This window comes from Cetorhinus maximus, unplaced genomic scaffold (assembly GCF_964194155.1).
Source record: "Cetorhinus maximus unplaced genomic scaffold, sCetMax3.hap1.1 HAP1_SCAFFOLD_1479, whole genome shotgun sequence".
NCBI classification, from domain to species: Eukaryota; Metazoa; Chordata; class Chondrichthyes; order Lamniformes; family Cetorhinidae; genus Cetorhinus; species Cetorhinus maximus.
The window spans coordinates 46-27303 of NW_027597420.1; the positions used below are offsets into that span (position 1 = coordinate 46).

Consider the following 27258-nt stretch of genomic DNA (forward strand, 5'->3'; position numbering starts at 1 on the left):
GGGGAGGATGTTTGGTGGGGGTGGGGGTGGGGGAGGGTGTTTGGTGGGGGTGGGGGTGGGGGAGGGTGTTTGGTGGGGGTGGGGGTGGGGGAGGGTGTTTGGTGGGGGTGGGGGAGGGTGTTTGGTGTGGTGGGGGTGGGGGAGGGTGTTTGGTGGGGGTGGGGGTGGGGGAGGGTGTTTGGTGGGGGTGGGGGTGGGGGAGGGTGTTTGGGGGGGTGGGGGTGGGGGAGGGTGTTTGGTGGGGGTGGGGGAGGGTGTTTGGTGGGGGTGGGGGTGGGGGAGGGTGTTTGGTGGGGGTGGGGGTGGGGGAGGGTGTTTGGTGGGGGTGGGGGAGGGTGTTTGGTGGGGGTGGGGGAGGATGTTTGGTGGGGGTGGGGGGGAGGGTGTTTGGTGGGGGTGGGGGAGGATGTTTGGTGGGGGTGGGGGTGGGGGAGGGGTGTTTGTGGGGTGGGGGTGGGGGAGGGTGTTTGGTGGGGGTGGGGGAGGATGTTTGGTGGGGGTGGGGGTGGGGGAGGATGTTTGGTGGGGGTGGGGGAGGGTGTTTGGTGTTTTGGTGGGGGTGGGGGAGGATGTTTGGTGGGGGTGGGGGTGGGGGAGGGTGTTTGGTGGGGGTGGGGGTGGGGAGGATGTTTGGTGGGGGTGGGGGTGGGGGAGGATGTTTGGTGGGGGTGGGGGAGGATGTTTGGTGGGGGTGGGGGTGGGGGAGGATGTTTGGTGGGGGTGGGGGTGTCCCCGGGGGCCGGGCCGGGTGTTCAGGAGGCGGAAGCGGGTGATCTGCGCTGGAGCCGCGGCCCCGAGTGGCGGATCGGGCGGCCTGGGGATGTGGGAGCCGGAGGAGTTTGAGCGGCACTGGCTGCTGGAGTTCCCGGGGGGACAGGCTCCTCACATGGACATCCAGAACCAGGCGGAGCTGGAGGCTGAGCTGGCGCAGAGTAAGGAGAGACTCCGAGCCGGGCAGCAGCAGCTGGCCCAGCAAAAATTCAAAGTCATTTACCTGCAAACAGCGCTGGAGAGACTGGCGGCCAAAACTGAGCCCAGGGGAGAGACACTGGACAAGGGGGAAATACTGGACAAAGCCGGGACTCCGGACAATCCCGGGACACTGCAACTTCCAGAGGGACAGAGGATTCACCCCGAGCACACGGGATACAAATGTAGCCGCGACTCCCAGAAAGAGAAACAAAATAACCCGGAACAGGGAGAGGAGAACCTGGGACAGGGAGAGACCGACCTGGGACAGGGAGAGGAGAACCTGGGACAGGGAGAGACCGACCTGGGACAGGGAGAGGAGAACCTGGGACAGGGAGAGACCGACCCGGGACAGGGAGAGACCGACCCGGGACAGGGAGAGGAGGACCGGGGTCAGGGAGAGACTGACCCAGGACAGGGAGAGACTGACCCGGGACAGGGAGAGGAGGACCTGGGTCAGGGAGAGACCGACCCGGGACAGGGAGAGGAGGACCTGGGTCAGGGAGAGACCGACCCGGGACAGGAAGAGACTGACCCGGGACAGGAGGAACATGGGGACAGTGAAAGGGATTCTGCCTCTCCGATCCCCGATCAGCATGGTCCGAGCGGCCTTCGGAGGGCACAGAGAGTAAACCGGCTCTGGGACAACGGCAGGACTCCGGGTGCAAGACCCAGATTCAAAAGACACCAACTGCTCACAGTTCCTGCTGGCTCAAAGCGCCCGTCCAGCGGAGGAAGCGACGGATACACAAGCTCAGAGCAGGAGGATGGAAGTTCAGCAGGTAGGGGCTGAGAAGACGAGGGAAACCACTAATAGTTACCAGTCTGTCACTGTATAACACTGGGGTACAGCACTGGTGGGGACAGGTGTGTCACTGTATAACACTGGGGTACAGCACTGGTGCGGACAGGTGTGTCACTGTATAACACTGGGGTACAGCACTGGTGGGGACAGGTGTGTCACTGTATAACACTGGGGTACAGCACTGGTGGGGACAGGTGTGTCACTGTATAACACTGGGGTACAGCACTGGTGGGGACAGGTGTGTCACTGTATAACACTGGGGTACAGCACTGGTGGGGACAGGTGTGTCACTATAACACTGGGGTACAGCACTGATGGGGACAGGTGTGTCACTGTATAACACTGGGGTACAGCACTGGTGGGGACAGGTGTGTCACTGTATAACACTGGGGTACAGCACTGGTGGGGACAGGTGTGTCACTGTATAACACTGGGGTACAGCACTGGTGGGGACAGGTGTGTCACTGTATAACACTGGGGTACAGCACTGGTGGGGACAGGTGTGTCACTGTATAGCATTGGGGTACAGCACTGGTAGGGACAGGTCTGCCAGTGTACAACACTGGGGTACAGCACTGGTGGGGACAGGTGTGTCACTGTATAACACTGGGGAAGTGTACTGCTGGGGACAGGTGTGTCACTGTTTCACACTGGTGTACAGTACTGGTTTAGACAGGTGTGTCACTGTATAACACTGGGGTACAGCACTGATGGGGACAGGTGTGTCACTATAACACTGGGGTACAGCACTGGTAGGGACAGGTGTGCCACTGTATAACACTGGTGTACAGTACTGCTTTAGACAGGTGTGTCACTGTATAACACTAGTGTACAGTACTGGTGGAGACAGGTCTGTCACTGTATAACACTGGGATACAGTACTGGTGTGGACAGGTCTGTTAGTGTATAACACTGGGGTACAGCACTGGTAGGGACAGGTGTGCCACTGTATAACACTGGGGAAGAGTACTGCTGGGGACAGGTGTGTCACTGTTTCACACTGGTGTACAGTACTGGTTTAGACAGGTGTGTCACTGTATAACACTGAGGTATAGTGCTGGTGAGGACAGGTCTATCACTGTTTAACACTTGGGTACAGTACTGTTGGGACAGGTGTGTCACTGTATAACACTGGGGTACAGTACTGGTGGAGACAGGTGTGTCACTGCATCACACTGGTGTACTGTACTGCTGGAGACAGGTGTGTCACTGTATAACACTGGGATTCTGTCCTGGTGGGGACAGGTCTCTCACTGTGTAACACTGGGTTACATTACTGGTTGAGACAGGTGTGTCACTTTATAACACTGGGGTACAGTACTGGTGGGGACAGGTCTGTCACTGTATAACACTGGGGTACAGTACTGGTGGGGACAGGCCTGTCACTCTTTAACACTGGGTTACAGAACTAGTAGGGACAGGTCTGTCACTGTATAACGCTGGGGTACAGTACTGGTGGGGACAGGTCTTTCACTGTATAACACGGGTACAGTATTGGTGGGGACAGGTCAGTCACTGTATAACACTGGGGTACAGTACTGGTGGGGACAGGTCTGTCACTGTATAACGCTGGGGTACAGTACTGGTGGGGACAGGTCTGTCACTGTATATCACTGGGGTACAGTACTGGTAGGCACAGGCGTGTCACAGTACAACAGTGTGGTACAGTGCTGGTGAGGACAGGTCTGTCACTGTATAACACTGGGGTGCAGTTCTGGTGGGGACAGGTCTGTCACTGCATAACACTGGGGTACAGTACTGGTGGGGACAGGTCTGTCACGGTATAACACTGGGGTACGGTACTGGTGGGGACAGGTCTGTCACTATAACACTGGGATACAGTACTGGTGGGGACAGGTCTGTCACTGTATAACACTGGGGTACATTAGGCACTGATTTTGCATAATTTGCAAGGAAAGCAATGGGAACTTGATGAGAATCTTTTAATGAAAGCGTGTTGTTCGAGTCAGGAATGCACTGCCAGACTCTGTGGTGGAGGCATGTAAATTTGAGGCTTTTAAAATGGAAATATATTGGTATCTGAAATGGAAAAATATGTTGTGTTATTGGGAATGGGTTGGGTGTGGCACACACTGATTTTCTCCTCTAGACGGCCAGTACCGACATAATGGGCTGAATGGCCTCCTTATGTGCTGTAACTATTGTGCGATTCTATCACGTCTCATTCTTCTAAGCTGCAAATTATGTAGATGCAATTTTTTCTCTGTCCCTTCCTCGGACAGCCCTGTCTTCCCAGGAACAATCTAGTTAGCCTTCACTGTACCTTCTCCAATACACATTCAATGTCACCTTCCAATTCAGAAATCTATTACTTAGACACACCAGTTGTCTGGAAATCTTTCCAGCAGACCCAAGCAACTCACAGCATCATTTTACCATCATACTTGGGGAGCCGAAGCACGAAAGATGCAGCATTTGGTGCAGTGGTAATGTCACTGGACTAGCAATCTAGAGGCCCAGGCAAATGCTTTGTGAACATAGGTTCAAATCCCACCACAGCAGTTGGTGGAATAATGGTGACCGTGGCACCATCTTCAATTGTAAAAACCCATCTGGCTCACTCATGTCGTTCAGGGAAGGAAGTCTGCCATCCTTACTGGGTCTGGCCTACATGAGACTCCAGACCCACAACAATGGGGTTGACTCTTAACTGCGCTCTGAAATGGTCTAGCAAGCCACTTTGATCTAGGGTAATTAGGGATGGGTAATTAAAGATATGACCTAACTGCCATCTCCAGAGACATGGCTGCACTGTGACCAAAGCTGGGAACTGAAGGTTCAAGGATATTTGGCATTTAGGAAGGATAGGCAAAAAGGAAAAGGAGGTGGGGCAGCACTGTTAATAATGGATGGGATCAGTAAATCAGGGAGAGAAAATCTTAGATCAGAAGATCAAGATGTAGAATCAGTTTGAGTGGAGCTAAAAAACAGCAAGGGGCAGCAAACATTGGTGGGCCTCCAAATAGTAATGTTAATGTAGGGCATGGTATAAATCAGGAAACTAGAGGTGCATGTAACATTTGTAGACTTTCAATCTACATGTAGAATGGGTAAACCTAATTTGCACTATGCTGTGGAGGACATATTCCTGGAATGTATACCAGATGATTTTCTAGAACAGTATGTTGAGGAACTAACTAGAGATTTTCTAGAACAGTATGTTGAGGAACTAACTAGAGAATGGGATATTTTAGATCCAGTATTGTGCAATGAGAAAGGGCTAATAAATAATCTCATTGTAAAGGAGCCTTTAGGGAAGAGTGACCATAATATGTTGGAATTTTACATGGTTCGAAAGTGATGCAGTTCCATCTGAAACTAGGGTCTTCAGTCTAAAAAAAGGAAACTACGAAGGTATGAGGGGCAACTTGGTTGTAGTATATTGGGGAACTACATTAGAAGATATGATGGAAGACATACAATAGCTAACATTTAAAGAATTGATACATGGTTTGCAACAAATTTACATTCCTTTAAGGCACAAAAAGGCAGCAAGAAAACTGATCCAACCATCTGATCTAACGAGAGAAGTTAAGGATTCCAACAGATCAAAGGAAGAGGCATTAAAGTTGCCGCAAAATGTAGCAAGCCTGAGGATTGGGAGAATTTTCAAATTCAGCAAAAGAGAACCAAGGAATTGATAAGGAAAGCAAAAATAGAATATAAAAGTAAACTAGGGAGGAACATAAAAGCTTCTATAGACATGTATAAGGAAAAGGTTAGTAAAAATAAATCTGGGCCTATTACAGGCAGAGAATGGAGAATTTATAATGGGGAATAAGGAAATCGCAGAGAAACTAAACAAATATTTTGTGTCTGTCTTCATGGAGGAAAATACAAAAAACCTTCCTAAAATATTGGGGAGCCAAGGGAGGGAAGTGAATGTACTGTTGCCAAATTTGCAGATGATACAAAGATAGATGGGAAGGCAAGTGGTGAGGATGAGACAAGGAGTCTACAGAGGGATATAGACAGGTTAAGTGAGTGGGCAAAAAAGTGGCAGATAGAATGTGTGGGAAAATGTGAGGTTATGCACTTGACAGGAAGAATAGAGGAGCTGAATATTATTTAAGTGGAGAAAGACTGTAGAAAGCTGCAGCACAGAGGGATTTGGGGGTTCTTGTGCATGAATCACAAAAAGCTAACATATAAGTTCAACAGGTAACAGGGAAGGCAAATGAAATGTTGGCCTTTATTTCAAAGGGAATGGAGAATAAAAATAGGGAAGTTTTGCTAGAACTATACAAGGCACTAGTTAGACCACACCTAGAATACTGTGAACAGTTTTGGTTCCCTTATCTAAGGAAAGATATACCGGCATCAGCGGCAGTCCAGAGAAGGTTCACTAGGTTGATCCTGGGGATGGAGGGATTTTCTTATGAGGAGAGGTTGAGTAGGTTGGATCTGTACTCATTGGAGTTTAAAAGAATGAGAAACGACCTTATTGAAACATATAAGATTCTTAGGGGGCTTGACAGGGTTGTTTCCCCTTGTGGGAGAGCCTAGGACCAGAGGGCATAATCTCAGAGTAAGGGGTCGCCCATTTAAGATAGAGATGAGGAGGAATTTCTTCTCTCAGAGGGTAGTGAATCTGTGGAATTCTTTACCGCAGAGGGCTGTAGAGATTGGGTCATTAAGTATATTCAAGGCTGAGATAGGCAAATTTTTAATCAGTAAGGGAATCACAGGTTATGGGGAAAAGGCAGGAAAGTGGAGTTGAGGATTATCAGATCAGCCATGATCTCATCAAATGGCGGAGCAGACTTGATGGACCAAATGGCCTACTTCTGCTCCCACATCTTATGGTCTTATGGACTAGTGAGATTGAGGTTCTGAAAGAAATTAGTTTTAGTAAAGTTGTAGCCCTGGAGAAATTAATGGGACTGAAAATTGATAAATCCCCTGGACCTGATGATCTACATCCCAGAGTATTAAAAGAGGTGGCTGTAGAGATAGTGGATGCATTGGTGATCACCTTTCACTATTCTATAGATTTTGGAACGATGCCTGCAGGTAGGTAGCAAATGTAACCCCACTATTTTAAGAAAGGAGGGAGAGAGAAAACAGGGAACTACAGACCTGTTAGCCTGACATCAGCAGTAGGGAAAATGCTAGAATCTATTCTAAAAGATGCAATAACTGGACACTTAGAAAATAATGGTAGGATTGGGCAGAGTCAACACAGATTTATGAAAGGGAAATCACATTTGACAAATCTGTTGGTAGTTTTTGGGGATGTTGCTAGCAGAATAGATAAGGGAGAACCAGTGAATGTGGTGTATTTGGATTTTCAGAAGGCTATCGATAAGGTCCCACACAGGTTAGTAGGCAAAATTAGAACACACAGGATTGGGGGAAACATTGGCACGGATTGAGGATTGGTTAATGGACAGAGAACAGAGTAGGTTTAAATGGATTATTCTCAGGATGGCAGGCTGTGACTAGTGGTACCGCAAGGATCAGTGCTTGGGGCCCCAGTTATTCACAATCTATATCAATGATTTAGATCTGGGGACCACATGTAATATTTCCAAGTTTGCTGATGACACAAAACTTAGTGGAAATGTGAGTTGTGAGGAGGATGCAAAGAGGCTTCAAGGGGATTAGACAGGCTAAGTGAGGTAAGAACATGGCAGATGGAATATAATGTGGAAAAATGTGAAGTTATCCACTTTGGTCAGAAAAACAGAAATGCAGAATATTTCTTAAATGGGGAGAGGTTGCAAAGTGTTGATGTCAAAAGCAGCCTGGATATTTTTGTTCATAAGTCACTGGAAGCTAACATGCAGGCGCAGCAAGCAATTAGGAAGGCAAATGGTATGTTGGCCTTTATTGCAAGGGGATTTGAGTACAGGAGTAAAGAAGTCTTGCTGCAGTTGTATAGAGCCTTGTGAGACCACACCTGGAGTACTGTGTGCAGTTTTGGTCTCCTTATCTAAGGAAGGATATACGTGCCTTAGAGGGAGTGCAGCGAAGGTTCACCAGACTGATTCCTGGGATGGTGGGTTTGTTCTATGAGGAAAGATTGAGGAGACTGGGCCTATATTCTCTAGAGTTTAGAAGAATGAGAGGTGACCTCATTGAAGTGTACAAAATTCTTACTGGACTCGACAGGGTAAATGCAGGAAGGATGTTTCCCCTGGTTAGGGGGTCTAGAACCAGGGGACACAGTCTTGGAATAAGAGATAGGCCATTTAGGAGATGAGGAGAAATTTCTTTTGTCAGAGGCAAAGTGAATCTTTGGCATTCTCTATCCCAGAGGGCAGTGGAAGCTCAGTCACTGAGTACGTTCAAAGCAGAGGTCGATAGATTTCTAGATGCCAAATACATCAAGAGATATGGGGATAATGTGGGAAGATGGCACTGAGGTAGGAGATCAGCCAGGATCTTGTTGAATGGTGGAGCAGGCTTGAGGGGCTGAATGGCCTCCTCCTCCTCCTATGTTCCTATGTTGGCCTTGCTAAAGACACCCACATCCCATGGAAGCCCTGTAAAATTTAGCAAGACTTATTTATTCTTGCACTCCAGCCCTATTGCAATAAAGGCCTACATGACATTTGTTTCCCTAATTGCTTGCTGTGCCTGCATGCTAACTTTTTGTGTCCCTTGTACGGATACACGCAAGTCTCTCTGAACATCAACACTTACAAGTTTCGTGTCTTGTAAAAAATATTCTGCTTTTCTATTCTTACTACCAAAGTGAGTAACCTCACACTTCACCCCCCGCAATTATACTTCATCTGCCATCTTGTTGCCCACTCTCTTAATCTGTCCGTATCTCTTTACAACCTCTTTGTGTCCTCCTCACAACTTTCCTTTCCACCTAGCTTTGTATCATCAGCTAATTTTGATACATTAATCCCAGTCTGGTTGCCTAACTCATTAATATAGATGGTAAATAGGTGAGGCCCTAGCTTTGGTTCATGTGACACTCTACTAGCCACAGCCTGCCAACTTGATAATGTCCCATTTACCCCTACTCTTTGCTTCCTGTCGGCTAACCAATCCTCTATCCATGTTAATATATTACCCTAAACTCCATGAGCCCTTATCTGGTGTAACTTTTCTGTGGCTCCTTATCGAATACCTTTTTGAAAATCCAAGTATACAACATCCACTGGTTTGTCTTTGCCTATCTTGCTAGTTATATCCTCAAAAAAACTAATACGTTTGTCAAATACTATTTCCCTTTCGTAAAACCACTTGTTCTGATCAAACTATGATTTTCTGCATGACTTCCTTAAGTAATAGTTTCCAGCATTTTCCTGATGACTGATGTCAGGCCAACTGGCCTGTAGTTCCCTGTTTCCTCACTTCCTCCTTGCTTGGATAGCGGTGTGACATTTGCCAACTTCCAATCTGCTGGGACTGTTGAATCCTATGATAAGACCATCAGGTCCTGGAGATTTATTGGATTTTAGTCCCTTAAGTTTCCCCAGTACTTTTTCTCTGATGAAACTAAGTACCATGATTTCCTCATTCTTAAGGCCTTTTATACATATGTAAAAAGCAAGAGGGTAGCCAGGGAAAGGGTAGGCCCACTCAGGGACAGAGGTGGGAATCTGTGTGTGGAGCCAGAAGAAATGGGAGAGATACTAAATGAATACTTCTCATCAGTATTCACCAAAGAGAAGGACTTAGCAGTCGATTTGTCTAGGGAAGAGCGTGTAGATAGTCTGGATCATGTTGAGATCAAAAAAGAGGAGGCGTTAAACGTCTGGAAGAATATTAAGGTGGATAAGTCCCCAGGGCCAGATGGGATCTACCCCAGAGTACTGAGGGAGGCAAGGGAGGAGATTGCTGGGGCCTTGACAGAAATCTTTGTATCCTCACTGGCTACGGGTGAGGTCCCAGAGGACTGGAGAATGGCCAATGTTGTTCCATTGTTTAAGAAGGGTAGCAGGGATAATCTAGGAAATTACAGGCCGGGGAGCCTTACGTCAGTGGTAGGGAAATTATTGGAGAAGATTCTTCATGACAGGATTTACTACCATTTGGAAGCAAATGGGCATATAAGTGAGAGGCAGCATGGTTTTGCGAAGGGGATGTCATGTCTCACTAACTTGATCGAGTTTTTCGAGGAAGTGACAAAGATGATCGACGATGAAAGGGCAGTGGATGTTATATACATGGATTTCAGTAAGGCCTTTGACAAGGTCCCTCATGGCAGACTGGTACAGAAGGTAAAGTCGCACGTGATCAGAGGTGAGCTGGCAAGATGGATACAGAATTGGCTTGGTCATAGAAGACAGAGGGTAGCAGTGGAAGGGTGCTTTTCTGAATGGAGAGCTGTGACTAGTGGAGTTCCGCAGGGATCAGTGCTGGGACCTTTGCTGTTTGTAGTATACATAAATGATTTGGAGGAAAATGTAACTGGGCTAATTAGTAAGTTTGCAGACGACACTAAGGTTGGAGGAGTTGCAGATAGTGAAGAGGATTGTCAAAGGATACAACGGGATATAGATCGGTTGGAGACTTGGGTAGAGAAATGGCAGATGGAGTTTAATCCGGACAAATGCAAGGTAATGCATTTTGGAAAGTCTAATACAGGCAGGAATTATACAGTAAATGGCGGAACCCTTAAGTGCATTGATGGGCAGAGGGATCTGGGTGTACAGGTCCACAGGTCACTGAAAGTGGCAACGCAGGTGGATAAGGTAGTCGGGAAGGAATATGGCATGCTTGCCTTCATCGGCAGGGGTATTGAGATTAAAAGCTGGGAAGTCATGCTGCAGCTGTATAGAACCTTGGCTAGGCCACACTTGGAATATTGCATGCAATTCTGGTCGCCACATTACCAGAAGGATATGGAGGCGTTGGAAAGGGTGCAGAGGAGGTTTACCAGGATGATGCCTGGTCTGGAGGTTATTAGCTATGAAGAGAGGTTGGAGAAACTCGGATTGTTCTCACTAGAGCGATGGAGATTGAGGGGCGACTTGATAGAAGTTTACAAAATTATGAGTGGCATGGACAGAGTAGATAGTCAGAAGCTTTTTCCCAGGGTGGAAGAGTCAATTACTAGGGGACATTGATTTAAGGTGAGAGGAGAAAACTATAGAGGAGATGTGCGGGGCAAGTTTTTTACGCAGAGGGTAGTGAGTGTCTGGAATTCGCTGCCAGAGGAGGTGGTGGAAGCAGGTACGATAGTGGTGTTTAAGAGGCAGCTTGATGAATACATGAATAGGATGGGAATAGAGGGATATGGACCCCAGAAGTGCAAAATGTTTTAGTTGACGGGCAATATGATCGGCGCAGGCTTGGAGGGCCGAAGGGCCTGTTCCTGTGCTGTACTTTTCTTTGTTCTTTGTTATAACTCTCTATTTCTGGTATGCCTTCTACTGTGAGGACAGACACATGATATTTGTTCAATGTTTCTGCCATTTCCTCATTCCCCATGATAATTTCTCCTGCTTCTGACTCTAAAGGGCCAATATTTACTTTAGCTACTCACTTCCTTTTGATATACTTGTAAAAAGCTCTTCCAATCTGTTTTTATATTCCTGGCTAGTTTACTCTCAGCCTCTATTTTTTTCCTTTTTAATCAACTTTTTGGTGGCCCTTTGCTGGTTTCTAAAACACCCCCAATCCTCAGATTTACTACTATTCTTTGCAACATTATAAACCTCTTCTTTTAATCTAATACTATCCATAACCTTCTGTGTGAGTCACAGATTAATCTTTCTTCACAGGAAGTAGTTGAAGCAAATTGTTCAGATCCCGTAAGGAGGTTGATGAGAGAAAAGCAAATAGAAAAATAAGCTAAAAGACGTGGATACATATGAAAATATGAATTAGGAACAGGTGTAGGCCATTTGGCCCTTTGAATCTCCAATGTCATTCGATAAGATCTCAGCTGACCTGATTGTGGCCTCAATTCTACTTCCCTGCCTACCCCTGTGCCCTTCGACTTCCTTGTCAATCAAGAATCTATCTAACTTAGCCTTAAAAATATTCAAAGACCCAGCCTCCACTCCTCTCTGGGGAAGAGAATTCCACAGATGAACGACCCTCATCTCAGTATTAAATGGGAGACCCCTTATTTTTAAACTACTCTCTACTTTTTTTTCTACTTCTCTACTTCTAGACTCCCCCAAGAAGGGAAACATCCTTTCTGCATCCACCCTGTCAAGTCCCCTCAGGATCATATATGTTACAATAAGGTCACCTCTCATTCTTCTAAACTCCAATGGATACAAACCCAGCCTGTCCAACCTTTCCTCGTAAGGTAAACCACCCCCCCCCTATTCAGGAATCAGTCGAGTGAACTTTCTCTGAACTGCTTCCAATGCATTTATATCCTTTCTTAAGCAAGGAGGCCAAAACTGTACACAGTGCTCCAGATGTGGTCTCACCAAGGTCCTGTACAAATGCAGCAACTCTTCTCTATTTTTATATTCCATTCCCATTGCAATAAACACCAACATTCCATTTGCCTTCCTAATCACTTGCTGTACCTGCATACTAACTTTTTGTGATTCATGTACCAGGGCACCCAGATCCCTCTGCACCACCAAGTTCTGCAGTCTCTCTCCATTTAAATAATTTGCTGCTTTTCTATTCTTCCTGCCAAAGTGGACAAGCTCACATTTTCCCACATTACACTCCATCTGCCAATTTTTTGCCCACTCACTTAACCTGTTTAAATCCCTTTGCAGACTCTCTACCTCCTCTTGACAACTTACTTTCCTACCTATCTTGGTGTCATCGGCAAATTTAGCTACCATACATTCGCTCCCTTTATCCAAATCATTGATGTAGATTGTAAATAGCTGAGGCCCCAGCACTGATCCCTGTGGCACTCCACTAGTTCCAGCTTGCCAACCTGAAATGGCACATTTATTCCTACTCTCTGCTTCATGTTAGCTAACCAATCCTCTATCCATGATAATACATTAATCCCTACAGCATGAGCTCTTAATTTGCATAATAACTTTCCATGTGACACCTTATTAAATGCCTTTTGATAAGATGCCACCTGGAAAGTTATCATGCAAGGGATGTGGGCAAGTACACCACATGTGAAGCAGATGGAAGAGACTCTTGGAGTGTAAACAGCAGCACAGAGTGGTTGGGCTGAATGGCCTGTTTCTCTGCTATGTATTCCAGTAAAGTTTGCAGATTACCTCTCTTTTTAGGTGAAGTATAGGACAATGAAAGTGATACAAACTGGAGTTGAAGCCACTCACCATCCTGACTTGGAAATATATCGCCATTCTTTCACTGTCGCTGGGTCAAAATCCTGGAACCCCCTACCTAATAGCACTGGGGGTGTGCCTATACACAGCGGTTCAAGAAGGCAGCTCACCACCACCTTCTCAAGGACAATTAGGGATGGGCAATAAATGCTGGCTCAGCCAGTGAAGCCCACATCCTGCAAATGAATGAAAAAAATTGAAGGATGTTGGGTCAGTTCGGCTTGGAATAGAGTCATGGGGTGATCTCAATTCTGAAGGATCCACTGAAATTGATCGAGACAAATTCACCCAATTGCAAGATTCAAAACCTCACTGGACAGATCCTAAGAGAGGCCTGCCAATCTATCTCCGCTTTCTTCCCCACCCTCACCCTGCCACACATTTGCCACCCCGCACACATACCCACCCCCATTACATTGCTCTGGGCGATGGCTAACCCATTAGTTGCCCTCTTGCTGTGCTGACCCCGGGGTTGCAGTTTCCCATTGGGATACAGTTCCACTGTTGCTTTCCATGCTTTTCCCATGGCCAGGCTTGATGTGTAAATACACTGCATCATATCCTGTGTGTGGGATTTTTAATGGGCCTTTATTTTATTCATTCACGGGATGTGGGCATCGCTGGCTGGGCCAGCATTTATTGCCTATCCCTAATTGCCCTTGAGAAGGTGGTGGTGAGCCACCTTCTTGAACCGCTGCAGCCCATGTGGTGTAGGTACACCCACAGTGCTGTTAGGAAGGGAGTTCCAGGATTTTGACCCATCGACAGTGAAGGAACAGTGATATATTTCCAAGTCAGGATGCTGAGTGACTTTGAGGGGAGCTTCCAGGTGCTGGTGTTCCCATCTATCTGCTGCCCTTGTCCTTCCAGATGGTAGTGGTCATGAGTTTAGAAGGTGCTGTCGAAGGAGCCTTGGTGAGTTCCTGCAGTGCATCTTGTAGATGGTACACACTGCTGTTACTGTGTGTCAGTGGTGGAGGGAGTGAATGTTTGTGGATGGGGTGCGAATCAAGTGGCTGCTTTGTCCTGGATGGTGTCAAGCTTCTTGAGCGTTGTTGGAGTTGCACTCATCCAGGCAAGTGGAGAGTATTCCATTACACTCCTGACTTGTTCCTTGTAGATGGTGGACAGGCTTTGGGGAGTCAGGAGGTGAGTTACTCGCCACAGGATTCCTAGCCTCTGACCTGCTCTTGTAGCCGCATTATTTAGATGGCTAGTCCAGTTCAGTTTCTGGCCAATGGTAACCCCAGGATGTTGATATTGGGGGATTCAGCAATGGTAATGCCATTGAATGTTAAGGAGTGATAGTTAGATTCTCTCTTGTTGGAGATGGTCATTGCTTGGCACTTGTGTGGCACAAATGTTACTTGCCATGTGTCAGCCCAAGCCTGAATATTGTCCAGTTCTTGCTGCATTTGGACATGAACTGCTTCAGTATCTGAGGAGTCACGAATGGTACTGGGCATTGTGCAATCATCAGCGAACATCCCCACTCCTGACCTTATGATGGAAGGAAGGTCACTGATGAAGCAGCTGAAGGTGGTTGGGCCGAGGAAACTATCCTGAGGAACTCCTGCAGTGATGTCCTGGAGCTGAGATGACTGACCTCTAACAACCACAACCATCTTCCTTTGCGCTAGGTATGACTCCAACTAGTGGAGAGTTTTCCCTCAATTTAGTCCTGTGTTGTAGCTTCACCAGGTTGACACCTCATTTTTAAGTATGCCTGGTGCTGATCCTGGCATGTCCTCCTGCACTCTTCATTGAACCAGGGTTGATCACTAGGCTTGATGATAATGGTAGAGTGGGGGGATATGTTGGGTCATGAGGTTACAGATTGTGCTCGAGTACAATTCTGCTGCTGCTGATGGCCCACAGAACCTCATGGATACCCAGTCTCGAGTTGCTAGATCTGTTCGAAATCTATCCATCTACCACGGCGGTAGTGCCACACAACACGATGGAGGGTATCCTCAATGTGAAAGTAGGACTTCGTCTCCACAACAACTGTGTGGTGGTCACTTCTACCGAATTGTCATGGACAGATGCACCTGCGGCAGGCAGGTTGGTGAGGATGAGGTCAAGTATGTTTTTATCGTTAGTTCCCTCACCACCTGCCGCAGACCCAGTCTAGCAGCTCTGTCCTTTGGAATCGGACAGCTCAGTCAGTAGTGGTGCTGCTGAGCCACTATTGGTGATGGACATTGAAGTCCCCACCTAGAGTACATTCTGTGCCCTTGCCACCCTCAGTGCTTCCTCCAAGTGGTGTTCAACATAGAGAAGCACTGATCCATCAGCTGAGGGAGGGTGGTACATGGTAATCAGCAGGAGGTTTCCTTGCCCGTGTTTGACCTGATGCCATGAGACTTCATGGGGTTCACAGTCAATGTTGAGGACTCCCAGGGAACTCCCTCCCGACTGTATCCCACTGTGCCACCACCTCTTCTGGGTCTGTCCTGCCAGTGGGATAGGACATGCCTAGGGATGGAGATGGTGGTGCCTGGGACAGTGTCTGTAAGGTATGATTCCGTGAGGATGACTATGTCAGGCTGTTGCTTGACTAGTCTGAGACAGCTCTCCCAATTTTGGCACTAGCCCCCAGATGTTAGTAAGGGGGACTTTGCAGGGTCGACAGGGCTGAGTTTTCCGTTGTCGTTTCTGGTGCCTAGGTCGATGCCGGGTGGTCTGTTCGGTTTCATTCCTTTTTTGTGACTTTGTAGCTTGCTATGTGGTTTGCTAGGCCATTTCAGAGTCAACCACATTGCTGTGGGTCTGGAGTCACATGTAGACCAGACCAGATAAGGACGACAGATTTCCTCCCCTAAAGTACATTAGTGAACCAGATGGGTTTTTCCAACAACCGGCCGGCAATGGTTCCACGGTGATCACCAGACTTTTAATTCCAGATTTTTATCGAATTCAAATTCCACCATCTGCTGTGGTGAGATTCCAACGCGGGTCCCCAGAGCATTACCTAGCCCAGTGACAATACCGCTGTAATCTCCAGCTCCGCAACCCCCTGAGCTCCCTCTGGTCCTCCAATTCCCGCCTCTTGAGCATCCGCAGCTTAAATCCTTCCACCGTTGTTGGCCGTGCTCTAAGCTCTGAAATTCTCTTCTTAAACCTCTGCGTGTCTATCCCCCTCTCTCTTTTAAAGATGCGACCTGCTGTGATATTGTTAAGTGGCTCGCTGTGAAATTTTATTTGAAAACACTCCTGTGAAGCACTTTGGGACATTTTACTAGAACAGATGATATAGCACAGAAGGAAGCCATTTGTGCATGTGCTGCTTCTTAGGTACAGCTAGATATCCAATTCATCTCATTCGCCCCTTCGCCCATTGTCATGGAGTTGTTTTCCTTCAATTATTTATACAGTTCCCCTTTGGAAGTTACTATTGAATCAGCTTTCATATAAATACAGTTGTTGTGAAAGGTGTTATATAAATGCAGGTTCATTCCTTCTTTAGTTGTAGATGATAAAAATGTGGAAATACCGAGCAGATCAATTAATGTGGAGAAATAGTCAGCGGGAGGTTCACGACTGTGGATTTAAATTGCTTCTGTCACAATCCACCGCTGTTCTCCATCAAATCAACCTCACGTCTGCAAACGAATCACACGCTCACCGTGGGATCCCATCATCACCGGGGGATCAGTGTGTCCCACGTCCCGAGGGGCTGGCCCCCAGCCATGGGGCGCCCCGCCTGACTCACGCACAAGCTCTTTGTCTCTGTTACGTTTCATATCTCTGGATATCCCGGCATTATCCCAGGGCTCCTGCAGCTATCCCTGATAGAGCTCCGAGTTAATGCAGTGATCACCCTTGAATTCAGGAGCTGTCAATTCCTCTTGGAATCCTCGTCTCACTCTCTCAGGACACCACACCAAACTGTACAGAGTCGCGATTTATTCAGGGTATTCCTTGCTATTTGGCACCTTGATTGATCTTTTTTGATTTTTACTTTGCAGTTAAAAGTGAACAGATATTGTTAGAAGCTGTTGAAACCACTTTGATCGCCAGGCACTTCCTGCCGGGAGGAACTTGGCTGCTGATCTGGCTTCCTACATGGTGTGACATGCCTCAGTTTAGCTTCTCACTGAGCATGTTGAGAGTGTAGTTATGCTGGTCACTGGAACACAAAAGTCTCATTGCATGAAGCAGATTGCAATTGACAGTTAAACCGACACTTACGTTTCTAATAGGCAGTGAACTTTATCACAGCCCATGTCAAACAATTGTTAAGCAGTGATGACCGCAGAATTTGCAAAAGCATCTCTTGTCTTTTCTGCAGGTGCAGAGGAGTGTGAAAGGAGCATTGCGGTTTATATCAGCTCCTCCCCACACCTACCCTGATCTCGTATCTCGAAAAAGCAGATCCTCACTTCCTTCCTGGGTAACATTTGAGTCAAGGAATGAGGGCGGACGGACAGCCCCAGCAAACCATATTCTTGGCTCCATAAACGGAGCCAAGGATGCTGGAGAGAACAAGGCATAAGTTAGCCGGAGTAAGGAGAAAATCAGCCCGATTCATGCACCTAACCATTACCACATCATCCCCGTGGGGTATCCATTTCTGCAATTTAGTAAAGATAGAATCAGATTCGACACTGACACCTCCTGTTCAAGGAGCAATATCCTGAGTATTTTATAGAGAATAGCAGCCCCTGTGTATATTATAGAAAATAGCATCCCCTGTGTATATTATAGAAAATAGCAACCCCTGTGTATATTATAGAGAACAGGAGCTTTTGTGTATATTATAGAGAAAAGCAGCCCCTGTGTATATTATAGATAATAGCAGCTGCTGTGTATATTATAGAGAATAGTAGCCCCTATATATATTATAGAGAATAGCAGCTCCTGTGTATTTTATAGAGAACAGGAGCTTTTGTGTATATTGTAGAGAATTGCAGTCCCTGTGTAAATTATAGAGAATTACAGTCCCTGTGTATATTATAGAGGATAGCAGTCCCTGTGTATATTATAGAGAATTGTAGTCCCTGTGTATATTATAGAGAATAGCAGTCCCTGTGTATATTATAGGGAATTGCAGTCCCTGTGTATATGATAGAGAATAGCAGCCTCTGTGTATATTATAGAGAATAGCAGTCCCTGTGTATATTATAGGGAATTGCAGTCGCTGTGTATATTGTATGGAATATCAGCTCCTGTGTATGTTATAGAGAATAGCAACCCCTGTGTATAGTATAGAGAGTAGAAGCCGCTGTGTATATTTTGCAGAATATCAGCCCATGTGTATATTACAAAGAATAGCAGTCCCTGTACATCTTCTAGAGAATATCAGTTCCTGTGTATATTGTAGAGAATAGCAGCCCCTGTGTATATTATAGAGAATAGCAGTCCCTGTGTATATTGTAGAGAATAGCAGCCCTGTGTATATTGAAGAGAACAGCAGCCCTGTGTATATTGAAGAGAATAGCAGCCCCTGTGAATATTGTAGAGAATAGCAGCTCCTGTGTGTATTCTAGAGAATAGCAGTCCCTGTGTATATTATAGGGAATTGCAGTCGCTGTGTATATTGTATGGAATATCAGCTCCTGTGTTTTTTATAGAGAATAGCAGCCCCTATGTGTATTATAGAGAGTAGCAGCCCCTGTGTATATCGCATAGAATATCAGCTCCTGTGTATGTTATAGAGAATAGCAGCCCCTGTGTATATTATAGAGAATAGCAGTCCCTGTGTATATTGTAGAGAATAGCAGCCCTGTGTATATTGAAGAGAATAGCAGCCCCTGTGAATATTGTAGAGAATAGCAGCTCCTGTGTGTATTCTAGAGAATAGCAGCCCCTGTGTATATTGTAGAGAATAGAAGCCCCTGTGCATATTGTAAAGATTAGCAGCCCCTGTGTATATTGTAGAGAATAGCAGCCCCTGTATATATTGTAGAGAATAGCATCCCCTGTGTATGTTACAGAGAATAGCAGCCCCTGTGTATATTGCACAGAATAGCAGCCCCTGTGTATATTGTAGAGAATAACAGCCCCTGTGTATATTATCGAGAATAGCAGTCCCTCCGTATATTATTGAGAATAGCAGCCCCTGTACATACTGTAAAGAATTGCAGTCCCTGTGTATATTATAGAGAATAGCAGCCCCTGTGTATATTATTGAGAACAGGAGCTTTTGTGTATATTATGGAGAAAAGCAGCCCCTGTGTATATTATAGATAATAGCAACTGCTGTGTATATTATAGATAATAGCAGCTGCTGTGTATATTATAGAGAATAGTAGCCCCTGTATATATTATAGAGAATAGCAGCTCCTGTGTATATTATGGAAAATAGCAGCCACTGTGTATATTTTAGGAACAGCAACCACTGTGCATCTTATACAAATAGCAGCCCCTGTGTATGATGGAGAATAATAGCCCCTGTGTATATTATATAGAATAGCAGTCCCTGTGAACATTATAGAGAATAGCAGTCCCTGTGAACACTGTAGTGAATGGCTGTCCCTGTGAACATTGTAGAGAATAGCAGCCCCTGGGTATGTTATAGAGAATAGCAGCTCCTGTGTATGTTGTATGGAATATCAGCTCCTGTGTATATTACAGAGAATGGCAGCCCCAGTGTATATTATAGAGAATAGTAGCCCCTGTGCATACTGTAGAGAATAGCAGTACCGGTGTATATTATAGAGAATTGCTGTCCCTGTGTATATTATAGAGAATTGCAGTCCCTGTGTATATTATAGAGAATTGCAGTCCCTGTGTATGTTATAGAGGATAGCAGTCCCTGTGTATATTATAGAGAATTGCAGTCCCTGTGTATATGATAGAGAATAGCAGCCTCTGTGTATACTATAGAGAATAGCAGTCCCTGTGTATATTATAGGGAATTGCAGTCGCTGTGTATATTGTATGGAATATCAGCTCCTGTGTTTGTTATAGAGAATAGCAGCCCCTATGTGTATTATAGAGAGTAGCAGCCCCTGTGTATATCGCATAGAATATCAGCTCCTGTGTATGTTATAGAGAATAGCAGCCCCTGTGTATATTATAGAGAGTAGCAGCCGCTGTGTATATTTTGCAGAATATCAGCCCATGTGTATATTACAAAGAATAGCAGTCCCTGTACATCTTCTAGAGAATATCAGTTCCTGTGTATATTGTAGAGAATAGCAGCCCCTGTGTAGATTATAGAGAACAGGAGTTTTTGTGTATATTATAGAGAAAAGCAGCCCCTGTGTATATTATAGATAATAGCAGCTGCTGTGTATATTATAGAGAATAGTAGCCCCTGTATCTTTTATAGAGAATAGCAGCTCCTGTGTATATTATGGAAAATAGCAGCCACTGTGTATATTTTAGGAACAGCAACCACTGTGCATCTTATACAAATAGCAGCCCCTGTGTTTGATGGAGAATAATAGCCCCTGTGTATATTATATAGAATAGCAGTCCCTTTGTATATTATAGAGAATAGCAGTCCCTGTGAACACTGTAGAGAATAGCAGTCCCTGTGTATATTTTGGAGAATTGCGTGCATGTGCATATTATATGAACAGCAGATCCTGCCTGTATTATAGAGAATACCAGCTCCTGTGTACGATGTAGAGAATAGCAGCCCCTGTGTATGTTATAGAGAATAGCAGCTCCTGTGTATGTGTATGGAATAGCAGCTCCTGTGTATGTTGTAGAGAATAGCAGCCCCAGTGTATATTATAGAGAATAGTAGCCCCAGTGTATATTATAGAGAATAGCAGCCCCAGTGTATATTGTAGAGAATAGTAGCCCCTGCGCATACTGTAGAGAATAGCAGTACCGGTGTATATTACAGAGAATTGCAGTCCCTGTGTATATTATAGAGAATTGCAGTCCCTGAGTATATTATAGAGAATTGCAGTCCCTGAGTATATTATAGAGGATAGGAGTCCCAGTGTATATGATAGAGAATTGTTGTCCCTGTGTATATTATAGAGAATAGCAGTCCCTGTGTATATTATAGGGAATTGCAGCCCCTGTGTATATTATAGAGAGTAGCAGCCGCTGTGTATATTTTGCAGAATATCAGCCCATATGTATATTACAAAGAATAGCAGTCCCTGTACATCTTATAGAGAATATTAGTTCCTGTGTATATTGTAGAGAATAGCAGCCCCTGTGTATATTATAGAGAATAGCAGCCCTTGTGTATATTATTGAGAATAACCAGCCCCTGTGTATATTATAGAGAATAGCAGCCCTTGTGTGTATTGTAGAGAATAGCAGCCGCTGTGTATTCTCGAGAATTGCAGTCCCTGTGTATATTATAGAGAACAGCAGCCCCTGTGTATATTATTGAGAATAACCAGCCCCTGTGTATATTACAGGGAATAGCATCCTCTGTGTATATTATAGAGCATAGCAGCCCCAGTGAATATTATAGAGAATAGCAGCTCCTGTGTATATTACAAAGAATAGCGGCCCCCATGTACATTATACAGAATAGCAGCCCCTGTGTGTATTATAGAGAATAGCAGCCCCAGTGTATATAGTAGAGAATAGCAGCCCCTGTGTATATTAGAGGGAATAGCAGCCCCTGTGTATATTATAGGGAATAGCAGCCCCTGTGTATATTATAGGGAATAGCAGCCCATGTGTATGTTGTAGAGAAAAACCAGCCTCTGTATACTATAGAGAATAGCCACCCCAGTGTATATAGTAGAGAATAGCAGCCCCTGTGTATATTGTAGAGAATAACCAGCCCCTGTGAATATTACTGGGAATAGCATCCTCTGTGTATAGTATAGAGCATAGCAGCCCCAGTGCATATTATAGAGAATAACCAGCCCCTGTGAATATTACTGGGAATAGCATCCTCTGTGTATATTATAGAGCATAGCAGCCTCAATGTATATAATAGAGAATAACAGCCCCAGCGTATATTATAGGGAATAGCAGCCCCTGAGTATATTGTAGATAATAGCAGCCCTTGTGTATATTACAATGTATAGTGGGCCCCGTGTATATTATAGAGAATAGCAACCCCTGTGTATGTTATAGGGAATAGCAGCCCCAGTGTATAGTATAGGGAATAGCAATCCTTATGTATATTATACTGAATGGCAGCCCCTGTGTATATTGTAGAGAATAGCTACCCCTGTGTACGTCGTAGGGAATAGCAGCCCCAGTGTATATTATTTGGAAAAGTAGCTCCAGTGAATATTATAGAGGATAGCAGTCCTTGTGTATATTATTGAGAATAGCAGTACCTGTGTTTATTATACGGAATAGCAGCTCCTGTGTATATTATAGAGAAAAGCAGTCTCTGTGTACATTATAGAGAATAGCAGTCCCTGTGTATATTATTTGGAAAAACAGCCCCAGTGAATATTATAGAGAATAGCAGTCCCTATGTATATTATAGAGAATAGCAGTCCCTTTGTATATTATGGAGAATAGCAGACCCAGTGAATATTATAGAGAAAGCAGCCCCTGTGTGTATTACAGAGAATAGCATCCCCTGTGCATTTTATAGAGAATCGCAGCCCCTGTGTATACTGGAGAGAAAAACCAGCCCCTGTGTATATTATAGGGAATAGCATCCTCTGTGTATATTATAGATCATAGCAGCCCCAGTGCATATTATAGAGAATAGCAGTCCCTGTGTATATTATAGGGAATTGCAGCCCCTGTGTATATTATAGAGAGTAGCAGCCGCTGTGTATATTTTGCAGAATATCAGCCCATATGTATATTACAAAGAATAGCAGTCCCTGTACATCTTATAGAGAATATTAGTTCCTGTGTATATTGTAGAGAATAGCAGCCCCTGTGTATATTATAGAGAATAGCAGCCCTTGTGTATATTATTGAGAATAACCAGCCCCTGTGTATATTATAGAGAATAGCAGCCCTTGTGTGTATTGTAGAGAATAGCAGCCGCTGTGTATTCTCGAGAATTGCAGTCCCTGTGTATATTATAGAGAACAGCAGCCCCTGTGTATATTATTGAGAATAACCAGCCCCTGTGTATATTACAGGGAATAGCATCCTCTGTGTATATTATAGAGCATAGCAGCCCCAGTGAATATTATAGAGAATAGCAGCTCCTGTGTATATTACAAAGAATAGCGGCCCCCATGTACATTATACAGAATAGCAGCCCCTGTGTGTATTATAGAGAATAGCAGCCCCAGTGTATATAGTAGAGAATAGCAGCCCCTGTGTATATTAGAGGGAATAGCAGCCCCTGTGTATATTATAGGGAATAGCAGCCCCTGTGTATATTATAGGGAATAGCAGCCCATGTGTATGTTGTAGAGAAAAACCAGCCTCTGTATACTATAGAGAATAGCCACCCCAGTGTATATAGTAGAGAATAGCAGCCCCTGTGTATATTGTAGAGAATAACCAGCCCCTGTGAATATTACTGGGAATAGCATCCTCTGTGTATAGTATAGAGCATAGCAGCCCCAGTGCATATTATAGAGAATAACCAGCCCCTGTGAATATTACTGGGAATAGCATCCTCTGTGTATATTATAGAGCATAGCAGCCTCAATGTATATAATAGAGAATAACAGCCCCAGCGTATATTATAGGGAATAGCAGCCCCTGAGTATATTGTAGATAATAGCAGCCCTTGTGTATATTACAATGTATAGTGGGCCCCGTGTATATTATAGAGAATAGCAACCCCTGTGTATGTTATAGGGAATAGCAGCCCCAGTGTATAGTATAGGGAATAGCAATCCTTATGTATATTATACTGAATGGCAGCCCCTGTGTATATTGTAGAGAATAGCTACCCCTGTGTACGTCGTAGGGAATAGCAGCCCCAGTGTATATTATTTGGAAAAGTAGCTCCAGTGAATATTATAGAGGATAGCAGTCCTTGTGTATATTATTGAGAATAGCAGTACCTGTGTTTATTATACGGAATAGCAGCTCCTGTGTATATTATAGAGAAAAGCAGTCTCTGTGTACATTATAGAGAATAGCAGTCCCTGTGTATATTATTTGGAAAAACAGCCCCAGTGAATATTATAGAGAATAGCAGTCCCTATGTATATTATAGAGAATAGCAGTCCCTTTGTATATTATGGAGAATAGCAGACCCAGTGAATATTATAGAGAAAGCAGCCCCTGTGTGTATTACAGAGAATAGCATCCCCTGTGCATTTTATAGAGAATCGCAGCCCCTGTGTATACTGGAGAGAAAAACCAGCCCCTGTGTATATTATAGGGAATAGCATCCTCTGTGTATATTATAGATCATAGCAGCCCCAGTGCATATTATAGAGAATAGCAGCACCTGTGTATATTATAGAGAAAAACCAGCCCCTGTGTATATTATAGGGAATAGCAGCCCCTGTGTATATTATAAAGAATAGCAGCCCCAGTGTGTATAATAGAGAATAACAGCCCCAGCGTATATTATAGGGAATCACAGCCCCTGAGTATATTGTAGATAATAGCAGCCCTTGTGTATATTACAATGTATAGCGGGCCCCGTGTATATTATAGAGAATAGCAACCCCTGTGTATGTTATAGGGAATAGCAGCCCCGGTGTATATTATAGGGAATAGCAATCTTTATGTATATTATACAGAATAGCAGCCCCTGTGTATATTGTAGAGAATATCAATCCTTATGTATGTTATACAGAATAGCAGCCCTTCTGTATATTATAGAGAATATCAATCCTTTTGTATATTATACCGAATAGCAGCCCCTGTGTACATTATAGGGAATAGCAATCCTTATGTATATTATACAGAATAGCAGCCCCTGTGTATATTGTAGAGAATATCAATCCTTATGTATGTTATACAGAATAGCAGCCCTTCTGTATATTATAGAGAATATCAATCCTTTTGTATATTATACCAAATAGCAGCCCCTGTGTACATTATAGAGAATATCAATCCTTATGTATATAATACAGAATAGCAGCCCCTGTGTATATTATAGAGAATAGCAGCCCCTGTCTATATTGTTGACAATAGCAGCCCCTCTGTATATTATAGGCAATATCATCCCCGGTGTACATTATAGGGAATAGCAATCCTTATGTATATTATACTGAATGGCAGCCCCTGTGTATATTGTAGAGAATAGCTACCCCAGTGTACGTCGTAGGGAATAGCAGCCTGGGTGTATTTTATAGAGAATAGCTGCCCCTGTTTATATTGTAGAGAATAACCAGCCCCTGTATATATTATAGAGAATAGCAGCCCCAGTGTATATTATTTGGAAAAGTAGCCCCAGTGAATATTATAGAGGATAGCAGTCCCTGTGTATATTATTGAGAATAGCAGTTCCTGTGTTTATTATACAGAATAGCAGCCCCTGTGTATATTATAGAGAAAAGCAGTCTCTGTATATATTATAGAGAATAGCAGTCCCTGTGTATATTATTTGGAAAAACAGCCCCAGTGAATATTATAGAGAATAGCAGTCCCTGTGTATATTATAGAGAATAGCAGTCCCTGTGTATATTATAGAGAATAGCAGCCCCAGTGAATATTATAGAGAAAGCAGCCCCTGTGTGTATTACAGAGAATAGCAGCCCCTGTGCATTTTATAGAGAATAGCAGCTCCTGTGTATATAGCAGAGAATAGCAGCTCCTGTGTATATTATAGAGAATAGCAGCTCCTGTGTATACTATAGAGAATAGCAGCCCCTGCATATATTGTAGAGGATAACCAGCCCCTGTGTATATTACAGGGAATAGCAGCCCCTGTGTATATTATAGTGAATAGCAGCCACTGTGTATATTATAGAGAATAGCAGCCCCAGTGTCTATAGTAGAGAATAGCAGCCCCTGTGTATATTATACAGAATAGCAGCCCCAGTGTATATAGTAGAGAATAGCAGCCCCTATGTATATTAGAGGGAATAGCAGCCCCTGTGTATATTTATAGAGAATAGCAGCCCATGTGTATATTGTAGAGAACAGCAGCACCTGTGTATATTATAGAGAATCGCAGCCCCTGCGTATATTGTAGAGAAAAACCAACCCCTGTGTATGTTACAGGGAATATCAGCCCCTGTGTATATTATAGAGAATAGCAGCCCCAGTGTATATAGTAGAGAATAGCAGCCCCAGTGTATATAGTAGAGAATAGCAGCCCCTATGTCTATTATAGGGAATAGCAGCCCCTGTGTATGTTATAGGGAATTGCAGCCTCTGTGTATATTATAGAGAATAGCAGCACCTGTGTATATTATAGAGAATAGCAGCCCCAGTGTATATAGTAGAGAATAGCAGCCCCTATGTATTTTATAGGGAATAGCAGCCCCTGTGTATTTTATAGAGAATAGCAGCCCCTATGTATTTTATAGGGAATAGCAGCCCCAGTGTATATTATAGGGAATAGCAGCCCCTATGTATATTGTAGACAATAGCAGCCCCTGTGTATATTATAGTGAATAGCAGCCCCTGTGTATATTATAGTGAATAGCAGCCCCTGTGTATATAATGTAGGGAATAGCAGCCCCGGTATATATTATAGGGAATAGCAGCCCCGGTGTATATTGTAGAGAATAACAGCCCCTGTGTATGTTATAGGGAATAGCAGCCCCTGTGTATATTTATAGAGAATAGCAGCCCATGTGTATATTGTCGAGAACAGCAGCACCTGTGTATATTATAGAGAATCGCAGCCCCTGCGTATATTGTAGAGAAAAACCAACCCCTGTGTATGTTACAGGGAATATCAGCCCCTGTGTATATTATAGAGAATAGCAGCCCCAGTGTATATAGTAGAGAATAGCAGCCCCTGTGTATATTATAGGGAATAGCAGCCCATGTGTATATTGTAGAGAATAGCAGCACCTGTGTATATTGTAGGGAATCGCAGCCCCTGTGTATATTGTAGACAGTAGCAGCCCCTGTGTATATTGTAGAGAATAGCAGAGCCCATGTATATTATAGGGAATAGCAGCACCTGTGTATATTATAGAGAATCGCAGCCCCTGTGTATATTGTAGAGAATAGCAGCCCCTCTGTATATTATAGGGAATAACGGCTCTGTGTATATTATAGGGAATAGCAGCCCCGGTGTATGTTATAGGGAATAGCAGCCCCAGTGCATATTATAGGGAATAGCAGCCCCGGTGCATATTATAGGGAATAGCAGCCCCAGTGCATATTATAGGGAATAGCAGCCCCTGTGCATATTATAGGGAATAGCAGCCCCTGTGTATATTATAGGGAATAGCAGCCCCGGTGCATATTATAGGGAATAGCAGCCCCTGTGTATATTATAGGGAATAGCAGCCCCGGTGCATATTATAGGGAATAGCAGCCCCT

General features: G+C 44.6%; 1 protein-coding gene across 1 annotated transcript in view; it reads left to right on the forward strand.

Annotated features, from left to right (window-relative positions):
• Nucleotides 1-740: 740 nt before the first annotated feature.
• LOC144676266 (uncharacterized) overlaps nt 741-27258 on the forward strand; it is a gene marked incomplete at its 3' end in the record, with an annotated part of 80013 nt that continues 53495 nt past the window's right edge. Inside the window, exon 1 of the mRNA XM_078536744.1 lies at nt 741-1751. Within this exon, the coding sequence (XP_078392870.1) occupies nt 821-1751 (931 nt within the window). The remainder of the gene's footprint in view (nt 1752-27258) is intronic.